The sequence below is a fragment of the Ipomoea nil genome, unplaced genomic scaffold (assembly GCF_001879475.1).
Source record: "Ipomoea nil cultivar Tokyo-kokei standard unplaced genomic scaffold, Asagao_1.1 scaffold2144, whole genome shotgun sequence".
NCBI lineage: Eukaryota > Viridiplantae > Streptophyta > Magnoliopsida > Solanales > Convolvulaceae > Ipomoea > Ipomoea nil.
In genome coordinates, this window is record NW_017618572.1 from 1,393,208 (window position 1) to 1,408,946 (window position 15,739).

The following is a 15,739-nucleotide window of genomic DNA, read 5'->3' on the forward strand; positions in this document are numbered from 1 at the left end:
GCTAACTGCTGATTGTCAAACAAAGACATTGCGATGTAATTCTCACTTCAATTTCTTGAGGTCGGGAGTTCTTAAAGTTGGGCGGTTGGCTTTATTAATTATTGGTAGGATATATCCCGATCGACATAGGTTGGGTTCATCTTGTTGTGTGTGCAGTTTCTTGAGGTCGGGAGTTCTTAAAGCTGGGCAGTTGGACCCGACCGGTAGGCTTCTCGACCGGAGTTGTCACCCGATCGTTGGGCCTTATTTTACGAAGAGGCGAGGTTCTCGAAGAGAAGCACGTGGCAATGTTACACGTTGACAGAGAGGGATCGCCGGGTGAATACGCGTGGACGCTACGCGGGTTACATGCCGGCTGGCCGGAGGTTTGTCTTCGGCCCAGCGGCTATAAGTACCCGCGGCGGCTACAGTGAGGGGGACTTTTGGAACGATCGATAGATTATCTACAAAGCTGCCCGACCGCAGTTAGTCGGCCCTCGGGATAATCACTTAGATTGTATTAGGTCACCTTCTTGATCAATAAAATACCTTTAATTGTTATTACTTGATCTCATTTAGTGCTTAGACCGCATACACGTGGAATTAGTACTATCAATTATAATTTTTTCATGGTATTAATAAAATACTTGGTAAATAAATATATAGCATTATTTTGTATTTTAACTTTGATATTTAATTAAAAAATAGTGCACAAAAAAAGATAATAGACAATGTAGTGAATATAATCAATTGATGAATTTGAATGTAAAGAATTTTTACATTGGGAGAAATATAAAGACAATATAACTAATAAAATTATTTCTCTTAATTAATTTATTGATAATGAATAATTTTTTTTTAATAAAGACATTGTAGGGACAATGTAGCGAATATAATCAATTGATGAATTTGAATGTAACGAATTTTGATATTTGAGAAAAATAAAGACAATATAACTAATGAAATTATTTCTCTTATTTAATTTATTGATAATGAATAATTTTTTTTGAATAAAGACATTGTAGACACATAATTCTAAATTAAAGAAATGCATATGTATTATTTTTTGTTGGAGCTACTAAATTATTATTTAATTTAATAAGAGTAAAATAGAGTACTAATTATGCCAACTTTGATTGGGATGAAGTTTGAACCTAAGACCTTTATTATTGAAATCAATGAGTAAGTTAACGGTGAACTAACAGAAGTTAACGGAAAAGTTAACGGATAATCATATTCATTAAGGATAAATTAGAAAATTTTAAGGAAAAATTAAAATCTGATCAATCAGAGCCATTCATTTGATTAAAAAATTTGACCGCCATATATATATATATATATATATATATATATATATATATATATATAGTACAAGTAGATATTGAATTTATATTATTATTTGTGTAAATGTTCAAATCTTCCGTACTCAAATAATATACCTTAAAAAATGAATCTCTAATATATTAAAAATATATTTTATGTCAATGGTCTATTTTACAACGTGGAACATGGTGCATGGTATAACAATTGATTTGGGCAAATTATTGTGTGGACTATGGTTTACATACTTGTATGGACCATGAATACAAAGTACATTTTTAATATACTAAAAGTGCATTATTTTTGTACTGAATGTATGTACATTATAAAATAATGTACTTTCATTACTAAAATATTGTACTTTTAAATAATGTACTTTTAGTACATTGGAAATGTACTTTTTTATTTAGACAGATGTGTCAAATAGACCCATCTACTACTGCTAAGTGCTCAATTCCCACCACGAACTAAATGAAAGTCTAATCAGCTACACTTACTAGCTAAATTTGTTCCATTGACTTTTTGTTTTTTGCAGGTTGCTAATCGGTTGCCTATTCAATTATTTAAAAAAAAAATTAAAAAAAAAAAGAAGAATTTCAGCCATCGGCTGTCCGTCCGGCGAGGACAGTCGGATAGCCACAGCTATCAAACATGAGGTTCTGCCTGGAAGGTTGCCGCCCTCATTCCAAACGGCCATGGCCGTCTAAAAAAATTTTGAATTTCTTTTAGACGGCCATGGCTGTCTGGGGACGGCCATGGCCTTTTGGAACGAGGGCGCCGCCGCCCTCGTTCCAGGCCGTCGTTTGAGGTCCAGATCTGAATCTCATGTTTGACAGCTGTGGCTGTCCGGCTGTCCTCGCCGGAGGACAGCAGGTAGCTGAAATTTCTTTTTTTTTTATTATTATTATTTTTAAAATAGTTGAATAGGCAATCGGGTGAGCAACCTGCAAAAAAAACAAAAAAAAAAAAGCCAATCGAACAAATTTAACTAATAAGTGTGGCTGATTAGACTTTAATTTAGTTTGTAGTGGGAATTTAGCACTTCGCAATAGTAGATGAGTCTATTTGACACGTCTGCCTTTTATTTGTGGTTCACACAGTTGTATGGACCATGGTCCATGTAATAATGTTTGGTATAATAAGCTTTGAAATTGACCTATGTCTGATCTTTTTGCTAGATAATAACATTAAGACTAACATAAACTGTAGTAAACGAGTAACCTGCCTCGTTACAGCGGAAGCTTTAGGATCGCCCGGATATCCCCAGCCATAGTCATTGGTATTGCCACGAGATGGTAAACCTGCAGAATAAAGGTTAGTGTCGTTTTGTCTACCACTTCTCTCCTGAATACGTGATGGTGCGTGTCCTGAACACGGGAGCTGTGGGAGGACTATTTTGCTTAGAAGCCTACATGCCATCAACATAGGCAGATATTCAGTTAAAGCTTAACTGAATATCTTGAGTTGCATAACAGATTAAGTCACTAATTGACTCAATCTCCTACTTGCACCACAGTCACCCAATAATACAATATATTATAATATATTGTATTTAGGGAAAATACTTACACTTTTTACTAAACAAGTTAGGTCTAACTAATTCTTAATTAAGTTAGGACATAGGCCCATACAAGGGACTTGGCCTATTCCTACCCTTAGCTTAGGAGACGGGAGAGAGAAAGGTTTGGTTCCTTTGTGATTCGCAAAAAGCAATCGTTATGCCTTGGACCCGTGTCCAGCATGCTTGCTGGACACGGGTAACAGTGCCGTTAGGCACTGTTATCTCCTTTTTTTTTTTTTTTTTTTTTTTTTTTTTTTTTTTTTTTATAATTTCATATCACTTTGTCATAGAAGTATATGTTCATAATTTTATTACTATATGTTAATAACTATACATTCATAACTCCATAACTGTACGTTCATAACTCTATAACTGTACATTCATAACTCTATAACTGTACATTCATAACTTCATAACTGTACATTCATAACTCCATAATTGTACATTCATAATTTTCGAAGCTCTATGTTCACAATTTTAGAGCTCTATGTTCATAATTTTATCACTATATGTTCATAATTGTAAGTTCATAATGTTAGAGCTCTTTGTTCATAATTCGATCAATAACTGTACATTCATAATTCCATAACTGTAGATTCATAACTCCATAACTGTAGATTCATAACTCCATAACTGTAGATTCATAACTCTATGACTGTACATTCATAATCTTCGAAGCTCTATATTCACAATTTTAAAGCTCCATGGTCATAATTTTATCACTATATATGTTCATAATTGTAAGTTCATAATGTTAGAGCTCTATGTTCATAATTTCATAATTGCATAACTGTACATTCATAACGGCATAACTGTACATTCATAACGGCATAACTGTATATTCATAATCAAAAAAAAAATAACGTCGTTAACGGCAAAACACGCGCGAATTTTTTTTTTTTTTAACTAAATGACGCGTTTTTTTTTAAAAACGACGTCGTTTTGGGCCCGTGTCCACAATTCAATGTGGACACGGGTCCAGAGCATAATTTGCCCGCAAAAAGTGGTTGACTGGACTAATAAGAATTTGGAGGTGATGGGCCCGATCTGTGGAATCGTTCATGAATGCAAGAAGTGGATTACAAGTGACTGGGAGGTGAAAATTTCTCATGTTCCGAGAGAGTTTAATATTGTGGTTGATTGGCTTGATAAATTTGCACCGAGAAGGAGATGCTACTGGATTGAGGCTATGGAGACCCCCACCGAGATGACGGGGCACTTTGAGATTGATAAAGTGCATATGGTGCATCAAAGAAATGCCAAGAGAGCTAGGCTAGGTGCTTAGCTTGGGTTTTCCCCTTCTGTTTTTCTCCATATATATATATCTTACTCAAGATTTGAAGACCAAAACTTTCAACACACCCCAACAGAGCCATGGTTTGAACTTTGAAGCCCTGTTTTCAGGGTGGTTTAGGGTTTGGTGTTGCGTGAGGAGCCTGGAGGGTGTGATTGAGTGGAAGGGACTTATCTATTCTTAATCAAAGATCAAGGGTTCGATCCTTGACTTTGAGAATAGAGCAGCCTTAAATCTCCAGACCAGCTGTCTCACTCAAAAAATGTGTCAATCTCCAGACCAACTGTCCCACTGAAAAAATGTGTCTACAACTCAACAACTAAATTAGTCATTGTGTCTGAAAGTAAGAATATAATACCTACTCCAGATCTTGATATTTTAGGAGCAACATTAATAATGAATTGAATAATTCTTGTTTTTTTTCTTGATTTAATTCCCGAATAAAAAGAAATCAGATCACTACTTGATTGAGAATAAAAATGAAAGAAGTTCCCATAAATAAGATGATATATATAACAATAATACAACATTACACCCAGAAATACTTATAGATGGCTGCAGGGTGGCTTAATTTATTTAAAAACTCAAATACAACAAAATATATATATATATATATATATATATATATATATATATATATATATATATATATATATTTAACACTTGGGAGTAGGCACACCACAAGCTGAAGCAACTTTTTTAGCATTGGGAGAGTTAACAAACTGTCTAAGGGTTGGATTTTTAAGGTATCCGCAAAGGCACGGCTTCTGCTCCTTCAGTTTACTGCAACATGCCGCCGACGGCGGCGTCCCCGATATGATTGCAGACGCGCATGGGCTCAGCTCCGTCGCGCTGCACGTCACCGCCTCGCTCACCTCTAGTTTTCCGATAAGCATCGCCGCCGCCATGATTATGTAGACCGCAACTAGTGTATGCCCCTTTCTCGCCATCTTCAAGTGAAATGAAATAGGAGGGACTGAGGGATGGTATGGAGTGGAGTACTAGAGAAGTGGAGGGTTAGAGGAGCTAAGATGTTTCTTTATTGTGTGGTGGTGGAGAGTGGAGTGAATGTTTTGGATGATGGGGTTTTAAAGTGATAGAAGTTTTATAATTGAAAAGGTAATATTGCACTTTCAATTTTTTAGTGAAAGTTCTGGGAGCCTACTTATAAACTTTGTTTATGTGTAATAATCATATGGGTAATGAGGGAATGAGTTAATACTTAATTAAGTGTTTTACACTTTTACTATAGTGATTTTTTTCGATTTAGTCATGGACATCTTTTTATGTTTAATATATAATTAGGTTTTGGACTTCGAAAGGTTTACCTAATTGAGCGCACAAATGTTAGAATCAGGGATTAAATTTAGAAAATTGATATAATTGAAAACTAAATTGTGTAAAACTACTAAGTCGATGATTAAATTGAGCATAAATAGAAGAAAAATTACCAAGCTATCATAACAAAGGACTCAACTAGGTAGAATCATCAAAATCTAAGATCCAATTAAGCACAATAAAATGTTTAAGACTAAATCGAAGAAAATCACTATAGTCGATAACTAAATTGGATATTAACTATGAGGAAAACCTACAACAATTACCCATAGTTGTACGGAATAAATCACACTCCGGTGTAGTAAGTCTACAAATCATATACAAAAGAAACTAAATCACATTTATTTTTATTTTATATTTTATCTTTTAGTATTTTCCTATTTCATATTTTCATTGATTAAAAAAATGTTGGATACAATCAGAAAGTGTGAAATAAAATTTATTATCCTAACTAAAGTGGTGGGGAGCGGTGGAGTTTTGCTTGATTGCTCCATTGACTTTGACATGGAAAATGATGCACATGTAGTGGGTAAATTCGTCCAAAATTTCTTATGTCGGAAAGAGACGTGTGTCTGTGTGCTTTGAAAACTGCCAAATAATTAGGTGAATAATCGAAGAAAGAGAGATTTCGTATAAAATATTTTGAATTAATTTCACTTTTTGTCCCACGACTTTTGAGTTCTTATCACTTTTGGTGCACAACTTTAAATTTTTTCAATATTGGTGCCTAACTTTGTTATTTTTATCAGTTTTGGTCATTCCGGCCAAATTGACGGTAAAATATTTCCGGATTTTATATTTTAGGGGCAAAATCGTCATCACATGGAAAGATCTTCAATATTTAAACAAAAGAAAAATCATATTAAGAGGAAAAGAAGAGTTTTCCAATGGTCGAAACTATAAATCCCATAGATCTGTCTGGTTTCTGTCCATCTTCCCCATTATTCTCATCATCAAACACCTATAGATATGATTTTACGGTGATTTTGTTTAGATATTGAAGATGTTTCCTTGGGATGACGATTTTACCCCTAACAATATAAAATCCAGCAACATTTAGCTGTCAATTTAGCCGAAAGGACCAAAATTGATAAAAATAACAAAGTTATGCACCAAAATTAAAAAAATTTAAAATTGTGCACCAAAAGTGATAGAACATCAAAAGTTGTGGGACCAAAAGTGAAATTAATTCAAAATATTTTTAACTTTTTATTTGGATCAACTCTGTCACGTTAATCGTTACTATTACGACTCTATGTATTTGAGTTTGATTATGATTTCATATCTCAATCTATATGAGACTTTCTTATATATATGGTATATTTGTAACCTGTACATTGTTTTTATCTATTCAATACACAACTCTATTAGCTCTCAACTAGTATCAGCTAAGCTAGTATTTTCTTTTCAATGGTTGACGGATCTGTTAATTACTCTGAACGGACCGTCTCTAATGGTCCTTTCTCTTTCGCTACGTCGGTGGTTAATTCTTTATCCACCGCTCACCACTTCATAAGCATTAAGTTGACCTACGAGACCTACCTATTTTGGAGAGCCCAGGTTGTTCCGTTTCTTGATGGTAAAGATCTTCTTGGACTTGTTGATGGATTCACTAGTTCGTGTGTTCTTGATTTAATTTACACAGACATTTGGGGACCTGCTCCCATTCTTTCTACTAATGGATATCGTTATTTCGTTATTTTTGTTAATGACTACTCTCGTTACGCTTGGTACTTCCCTATGTCACAAAAGTCTGATCTTTATGCTATCTTTGATAAGTTTCGGGCTATGGTTGAACGTTCCTTCAATCGGAAAATTAAATCCATTCAGTCTGATCTAGCTAGGAGCTGAATACAAAAAGTTACACTCCACTGTGGCTTAGTTAGGCATTCTTCATAGACAATCATGTGCGTATACTCATGAACAGAATGGTCGTGTCGAAAGAAAGCATAGACACATTGTTGAAACTGGTCTAGCTCTCTTATGTCGTGCATCCATTCCATATAAGTGTTGGGATTATGCTTTTGAGACTGCGGTTTATTTAATTAATAAAATGCCATCTGTTGTGATAAATAAATCCAGTCCTCATCTTCTATTACATAAATCCCCTCCATCCTATTCTTTTCTTCGTGTCTTTGGTTGTCTGTGCTATCCTTATTTGTGTCCCTACAATCGTCATAAGATGCCTTACAGGTCTTCTCCATGTTTCTTCCTAGGTTATCACGAGTTATTTAGGGGGTATATGTGCATGGACCTTCAGACTAACAAGGTATATATATGCAGGCATGTTCGGTTTGATGAGAATGTTTTCCCTTTTGGCAAGACAGTTTTGCAGGCACCACTAGTTCAAATGACTAAACTAGCCTCGCCTGAACCGGTCCCGGCCAGCAGCGATTCCATCCAGTCAGAACCGACCCAGGATGGGCCCTCGACGGACACCAAACCTGCTGCCGCGCAGTGATGCCGTGGCCGGTCGAGAAGTCGGTCGTTGCGTCCCACGGTTTGGACTCACTCCATGGCCACTCGTAGTCACACGCTAATGGTTCTGTTCTCTCTTGGCTCTATCAGCTTAGGTTAGCCCCACTGAACCTACTTGTTATACACAGGCTGTTAAACATGATGAATGGCGCAAGGCAATGGATGATGAATTTAATGCGCTCCTTCATAATGAAATCTGGTATCTTGTCCCATCTCAGTCTAATATGAATACTGTTGGGTGTAAATGGGGTTTTTGCACCAAAAGGAAAGCTTATGGGACAATAGAACGCTGCAAAGCAAGGTTGGTAACAAAAAGATTTAAACAGGTACCCGGTCAGGATTTTTTTGACACCTTCAGCCCAGTGGTCAAACCAACTACTATCAGATTACTTCTATCTTTGGCTATATCCTCTGGTTAGGATATCAAATAGCTTGATGTGCATAATGCTTTCTTGAATGGGTCTTTATCTAAGACTGTTTATATGAAGCAACCACCGGGATACATTGATAAACAATTTCCCAATCATGTTTGTCTATTGAAATGTTCCATATATGGAGTAAAACAAGCCCCCAGAGCTTGGTTTAATCGCTTACATACCTTCTTGATGGCGGCAGGTTTTAAAGCTTCAAAAACAGATGTATCTTTGTTTTACTACTCATAGGGTTCAGGTTTCATTTATGTTCTTGTTTATGTTGATGACATTCTTGTAATGGGCAATGATCAAGGTCTTATCAGCTCCCTTCTAATTGCTCTATCATCTGCATTCAAGATTAGGGATCTTGGTGAACCTGGTTTCTTCCTAGGGATTGAAACAATCAAGTGTAAGGATGGAATTTTGCTCTCTCAACAAAGATACATGATAGATATCTTAAACCGTGCTGGCATGACAGACTGTAAACCTCTAGCTGCTCCTATATATGCTTCTAAACCCACTATCTCCAATGCTGATATATATGACGATGCTACACATTATAGAAGTCTGGCTGGTGTTTTACAATATCTTACAGTTACCTGCCCAGATATGTCCGATCTTTTGCAGTAAATCAGTTGTGTCACCACATGCATGCGCTTACAGTCTCGCATTGGGAGCAATTCTAATCTAAGGTATATAAAGGGAACTATCACTTCTGGATTGCGAACTTAGCAATCAATATTCAGAGAATTACATGCTTTCTCAGATTCTGATTGGTTTGGCTGTCCTGGAGATCGTAAATCAAGCAGTGGGTATGCAGTTTTTCTTGGTTCTAATCTTATATCGTGGGTATGCAAGAAGCAACAAACTGTTGCTAGATCATCTACTAAAGTTGAGTATAAAACTTTAGCAGATGTTTGTGCTGAGGTAATCTGGACTCTCTCGCTCCTACGAGAAATCAACATAATCGATGTGCCCACTCCCAAGCTTTGGTGTGATAATCTTGGAGCTACGTATATGTGTGCAAATCATATTTTTCATGCTAGAACCAAGCATATAGAAATTAACTATCATTTTGTTAGAGACAAAGTTACGAATGGTGATATACAGGTTAATTTTATTTCAACCAAAGATCAGTTGGCTGATATCTTTACAAAGGCCCTATTTAATTGGTCCTCGATTCTCGTTTCTTTGGGACAAGCTACGAGTCACTAGTGTACCTTGTGCTTGAGGGGGAGTATTAGGACTCTATGTATTTGAGTTTGATTATGATTCACTATTCCAGTCTCTCTGAGACTTCCTTCTTATATACACTTGTAATCTATACATTGTATTTATCTATTCAATACACAACTCTAAATTAGCTCTCATCGTTACAAGACATATGGGATTAAGGGGTGCTTAATAATAATCACTTAATAGCTAATTCTGTTAGCGGAAAGTTAATTGTACTTGTTTTGACCAGTTAAAAGTATTAACGGTTCATAAAGAAGTGTTTAATAAATTATATAGTTGTTTATTGTTAGCTTGTTAGATACAAAATGACTTATTAGTTACTCTGGTAACGTTCGTTCGCGGGCTAATTTACCATATTGATCTGTCCAATTAGTTCAGTTTAGTTTAACATCTAGCAAGACTAGTTAATAGGACTATATATATATATATATATATATATATATATATATATATATAGAGAGAGAGAGAGAGAGAGAGAGAGAGGTTGGCGTTCCCATGAGGTCTCTACTAAAAGTGACAAATTGATGGTTGAGATTGAAATATATATATATATAGAGGTTGGCGTTCCCATGAGGTCTCTACTAAAAGTGACAAATTGATGGTTGAGATTGAAATAGATATACTGAAACACAAAGAACCAAGAACTAATAAGGCCTCCACTGAGGCTCGAACTCACAATCTTCCAAATGAAAGTCCAACCCGGGTACCATTAAACCACATAGTCTTAGAAATAGATATATAAATTAATTAAGGATAGATTTTATACATAAGGAGAATATAGTAATTGAAGTACTGTGGTTATTTTTGGTTAAAATAATTTTGGAATATTTAGCATAATAATAGGGGAAATATGAAAGGTAATTAGTGGTTTCCACCAATCTACAGTGCGCAGTGGAACAGTCACCGTGAAACCTGTCGAAGGAAGCTTGTGGATGGCGGGTAAGTATCCTGGCGTGCTTATGGGTTTTGTGTTAAGACGGAGGTGAGTGTAGGAGTGGGTTATGGCGTGTGCAATGCATAAAGTTGATTAAAATGTTGAGAACAAATCTCTGAATAATTAGTTTAAACATACGTTGTAATTGTGGAACTTGGTGAAATGTGGTTTTTTTAAGAATTGGGAAAAATAAGTGTTAAACCTGTAGGCAAGTGGGTATATGTGGGTGTGTGCGTGTTTTCATTTTGGCGTGTGCGTAGTAGTGCCTTACCAGCCCGCAATAGGGTGATTGGCGGTGTGTGCGTGTATTTGTTTTACGTATGTAAATTTTTCTAAAGCGGGTGCATGAAGGTGACCGGGGAATACATTTGAAAACTAGCAAAGTTTGCAACTTATGGGAAAAAAAAATCGTAACCAATAGGTGATGGTGTGTGCGTGCATGTGCTGTAGTGGGTGCGACGAGTATGCATGGTGAGTGCGTGAAGGAGATGAGCCGTGTGCGTATGCATGGTGAGTGCGTGTTTGAGATTTTGCACGATGACATATTTGTTTGAGTACGTTATTATTTTCTTTGAGTTCGTTTTTTTTTTTTTGGACTGGTATCTTGTATAAGTCGCTTGTGCGTATACGTGGTGAGTGCGTGAACAACGATTTTGGCCCGGTATCTTAAACTTAACAAATGTACACTTTTGAAATGTGATGATAAATTTCTTGAGTTTGATTTGTATTTTCTTTATAAATTGAGACCACACTATTATTAAGTGTGTCCATTCAATCATGCATCTATGTTTGAGACAATAGTGTGCACAAGACTGGAAAATGATATCATTCGCCATGAACAAAAGTTTGACAAAAACAAAGGGTTATACAAGCGTGTGCGTGGGCCTGAGATGGCTTGTGCAGATGCTGACATAGCTATTATCAGTTCTGGTATAGTTACGTTTTAACAGTAGCAAAATAGAATATTTACCTATAATTTATACTTCATATGTCGCTATGATTCATTCAAATCAAAAAGTAATAGAACAATTTAGTGAAACACTTTATTCATTATGTATAAAAAAAATTGAGCGCATCGTGGTAAAATATCCAAATCAATAATAATAACCAAACCCGAAAAATACCAAAAAGTGATATGTTTTAAAACTGGAAAATGCAACTACGAAATATGAGAAGCAAGACTTGATCTTCAACGCGGATCCCCAGGAGCATGAGTAAACACGGCGACCGGGGGGCTGCAGGATCTACTTGGGCAGTGTTCAAGCCTGTATAACCACAATTTCTTTTAAAATCGAAGAAAAATAATGCACAAGGACCATCACGGTGATTCACACACGCCATAAACTGTAGTGCACACGCCAACACCCAAAACAAATAAAAAAACAGACAAAAACTACTAATTTTGATAAAAAGAAAATAATTCAATACCCCCCACTGTAACAGAAAATAAAAGCACACTTTGCTATTAAAAAAAATCTTGAACTCAACCACTAAACCCATCACGCGCACAAGCCATACCACAAGTATGCACATCTCACAATTAAAAATCAAATGCAACTCAAAATGGACTAGCCAAACCCCGAACAAGATACAGAAACATTGACTATAATACATCAAATGCACATACCGTTTCTTTTATAAGCACACACTACCATTACAAAAATATACGCCCAAAAGTTCTATTCATTAAATTGATAAACTTGACAAAAAAAAAATGACGATGATAAACAAAGCAAAAAAAATTCCAATGATGATGCACATAAAAACAATGACACCTGTTCTAAAAGAAAAGAAAAGAAAAAAAAAAAAAACAATGACACCTATTCTTACACTGTCTTCCTTTAAAAACAAACCAAAAAATTGAAATTCTACAAAAACAAAACCAACACCAAAGGCCAAACCCTTGATATTTGCACACGGCCGACCGTTAAACAGCAAATGCACACGAATTGAAAAAAAAAAAAACATAAAAAAAAATTCTGGGAAGTGAGACCAAACCCTATTCCCATAGACAATCCACCGTAGCACCCTCACCACCACGGCAACCCCAAATACACCGGCCGTCTCATGCTACACAAAAACCAACCCACCCACCCACCCCCCCCCCCCCAGTCTAAAATTAAGTACTAAAACCCGGGCAAAACATACTGGGGGAGAGAACCCCCGGAGCAATAAATCAAAACTGGACCACCACCGCCCCCTCCACCCGGAACCCACACAAAGCCGCCACACCCTCGCCTAAAAATCGCAGGACAAAACAGTCGCCAAAATCCCAAAAAAAAAAAAAAAAAAAAAAAAAAAAGACAAACCACGAACTCCTAAAATAAATAAAAACATACAAACAGTCTGGAAATCAGATTGAATTCCATACATCATCCATGTATCTCAAAACACAATATACATATATTCATAAAATAAATAAATAAATAGATAAATAAATAAATATATATATATATATATATATATATATATACACACACACAAACATATAGTTATATACTACCAATTAAGCATTGTATAGTTAATCCTGCAAACATCTACATTCATAATGATTGTAGATGTTGTAATGTACAGGTATTCAAAAATTAAACTCCATATAGGCGGCATTTTACTGCTTATTCCAGTGGACCCATTTCTTCATTAAACTTGTACTCCAACTCCTCTGCCATAAATACTCAAAATAAAAGAAGAAACATTTTTCTTAAAAATGGGTTTTTAAAACATTTGGTCCTGTTTAAAACATTCCTGCTTTGGTCCTGTTTTGGTCCTGCTTAGACTTCCTGCTTTGGTCCTGTTTAAAACATTCCAGTGAATGAGATCATATTTTTTTTATTTCTTTCGTCCATATTCTATTAAAATAGAGGGAAATCTTTCTATTCAGCTCAGTGCAAGGCAGGAAGTCTAAGCAAATGGAAATGAAGCTTACCTGCATGATGAACTTTAGGTAGTTATTAATAGAATAAAATAGAGCTGAATCGTTCAGAAGACAATTGTTCTTCTCTGCCTGCAACCAAAAAGTAAGAGATAAGGTTTAACTTTGTCATAACATTTGGCTAATTTTGATGGTCTTGAGAAAAGATTGTAGTCAATACTACACAACTTGAATAGGAATAAGATTGAGCCATTCTTTCACTCAAACTTCATTGATCCTGTCGTAGTTTTGCTACATTTTTCTAGAGTTAAGCGTGGTGTTAACAGTGAGTAGAATATGAATATATTTTGGTTAAAGTCGTGTGGTTTCTAATGATTTTATATAAATCATAAATGCCCTACAAAGGTTTAAATTCCATAAATCTATTTCTATTAAAATGACTTACTACAGTTTTAATTTGAAATTAGATGGTGATGTTAAAATTTGCAGCTCCTACGATGAAACTCAAGTATTGTTCAATCAAGATTTTGAGGAGTTTGTCAAATTCAGGGAAAGGTAGGTTAAAGTCCAAACCCTATCATGTTTTTATATCTTTTATTTGATTCTAATATTGGGTTTGATGTGAGTAGCCTTGCTAATAGAGAATTCCAAACTCCAATGAGAAGTATTAATTTTCTATCCAGTCTCAGCTATAGCAATGCAAATGATAGCTCAACAAGTCAACCATTTGAGGTGGTTACTATCAGTGATTTATATGACAGACAAGAGGTACTACTTAAAAACTAACATGACTTTAATCTTGATGCTGTGGCTTTTTGTAGGGACCTATGCTGAATTAATTTAAGTCAGTGGCTTGAAGACTAACTTAGAAAGTATGCCACTTTGTCATTTGATAGTAAGCAACTTTCTATGCTATAGCACCCATCTTCTCAACATGATAAATATGTGAATCTGAGATTACATCTGATAATTTAAGGAGATTAAAGGTTTTGATTTGTGAGGATAATGGATAATCTGTGAGTACGACTAAAAATACCGTATACAAATAAGTTTTCAATAATGTTAATTGTTACTCCCTCTGTCCCATTTTGTTTGTCTTACTTTCCTTTTTAGTTTGTCCCAAAATGTTGTCCACTTTCCAAAATTGAACATCACCATCATTCTACTTTTTCCCAAATTACCCTTATGACTTTTGCTTTTATTTCCAAAAGTGAAAAAGTGAAGGGCATAATTGGAAAATACATAACATTTACTTTAATTCCTTAAAAAGCGTGCAAAAAGTAAATGAGACAACCAATTCGGGACGGAGGGAGTATTTAATAATTTGCTCTATACAAATTTTCTTATGTTGTTATTATTATGTCATATATTATTTAATTATGTTATTATTATTATATATGGCCGTGCATCGCACGGGTGTAAATACTAGTAAATAAAAACATACAGTCTGGAAATCAGATTGAATTCCATACATCATTCATGTATCTCAAAAGACAATATACATATATTCATAAAATAAATAATATATATATATATATATATATATATATATATATATATATATATATATGTATATATACACACACACACATATAGTTATATACTACCAAGCATTGTATAGTTAATCCCGCAAACATCTACATTCATAATGATTGTAGATGTTGTAGTGTACAGGTATTCAAAAATTAAACTCTATATAGGCGGCATTTTACTGCTTATTCCAGTGGACCCATTTCTTCATTAAACTTGTACTCCAACTCCTCTGCCATAAATACTCAAAATAAAAGAAGAAACATTTTTCTTAAAAATGGGTTTAACATGCTGAAATGTTTTTTACTATTTTTCTGTTTTACCTGCTTCTACTTTTTTTTTTTTTCTGTATTTTTAATTCTTCATTCCCTTTTTCAAATCACTATATGTTCCATTTATCTCTCATTGACATACTCTTTGTCTCATTCTCATGTTGGTGGTGGCAATACAACCAACAGCAAGAAAAAAGTGGATAAAGAAGCAATGCAAAACAGTTTCAAAAATACCTTTGATCAACAATTTACTTTGATGCAGAGGCATGCGATAATTCTTTGATGCATTTGAGAAGATAGAACAACCATAATTTTCTTCGATCTTCTCCGGCTACAATTCTTCCAGGTTGTTCGACAGAAGATAAATCTATGCATACATGAACATGCTTATGAATTCTGAGGACTTATTTATAGTGTTGTAGGATATTTTAAATTTAATGTTTAGTCTTAAAAATTGCATCAGTCATTGTAAATTTAAATGTATTTTGTATTTTGTATTCACACCCTTATTA

The 15,739-nt window shown here is 34.9% G+C and overlaps 1 protein-coding gene across 1 annotated transcript; it reads right to left on the reverse strand.

Moving 5' to 3' along the window:
• Positions 1-4,784: 4,784 nt before the first annotated feature.
• LOC109148550 (non-specific lipid-transfer protein 2-like) lies at positions 4,785-5,228 on the reverse strand. The gene has a single exon (XM_019296287.1). The coding sequence runs from the start codon at positions 5,102-5,104 to the stop codon at positions 4,811-4,813; it is 294 nt and encodes a 97-aa protein (XP_019151832.1). The 5' UTR covers positions 5,105-5,228; the 3' UTR covers positions 4,785-4,810.
• Positions 5,229-15,739: the final 10,511 nt, after the last annotated feature.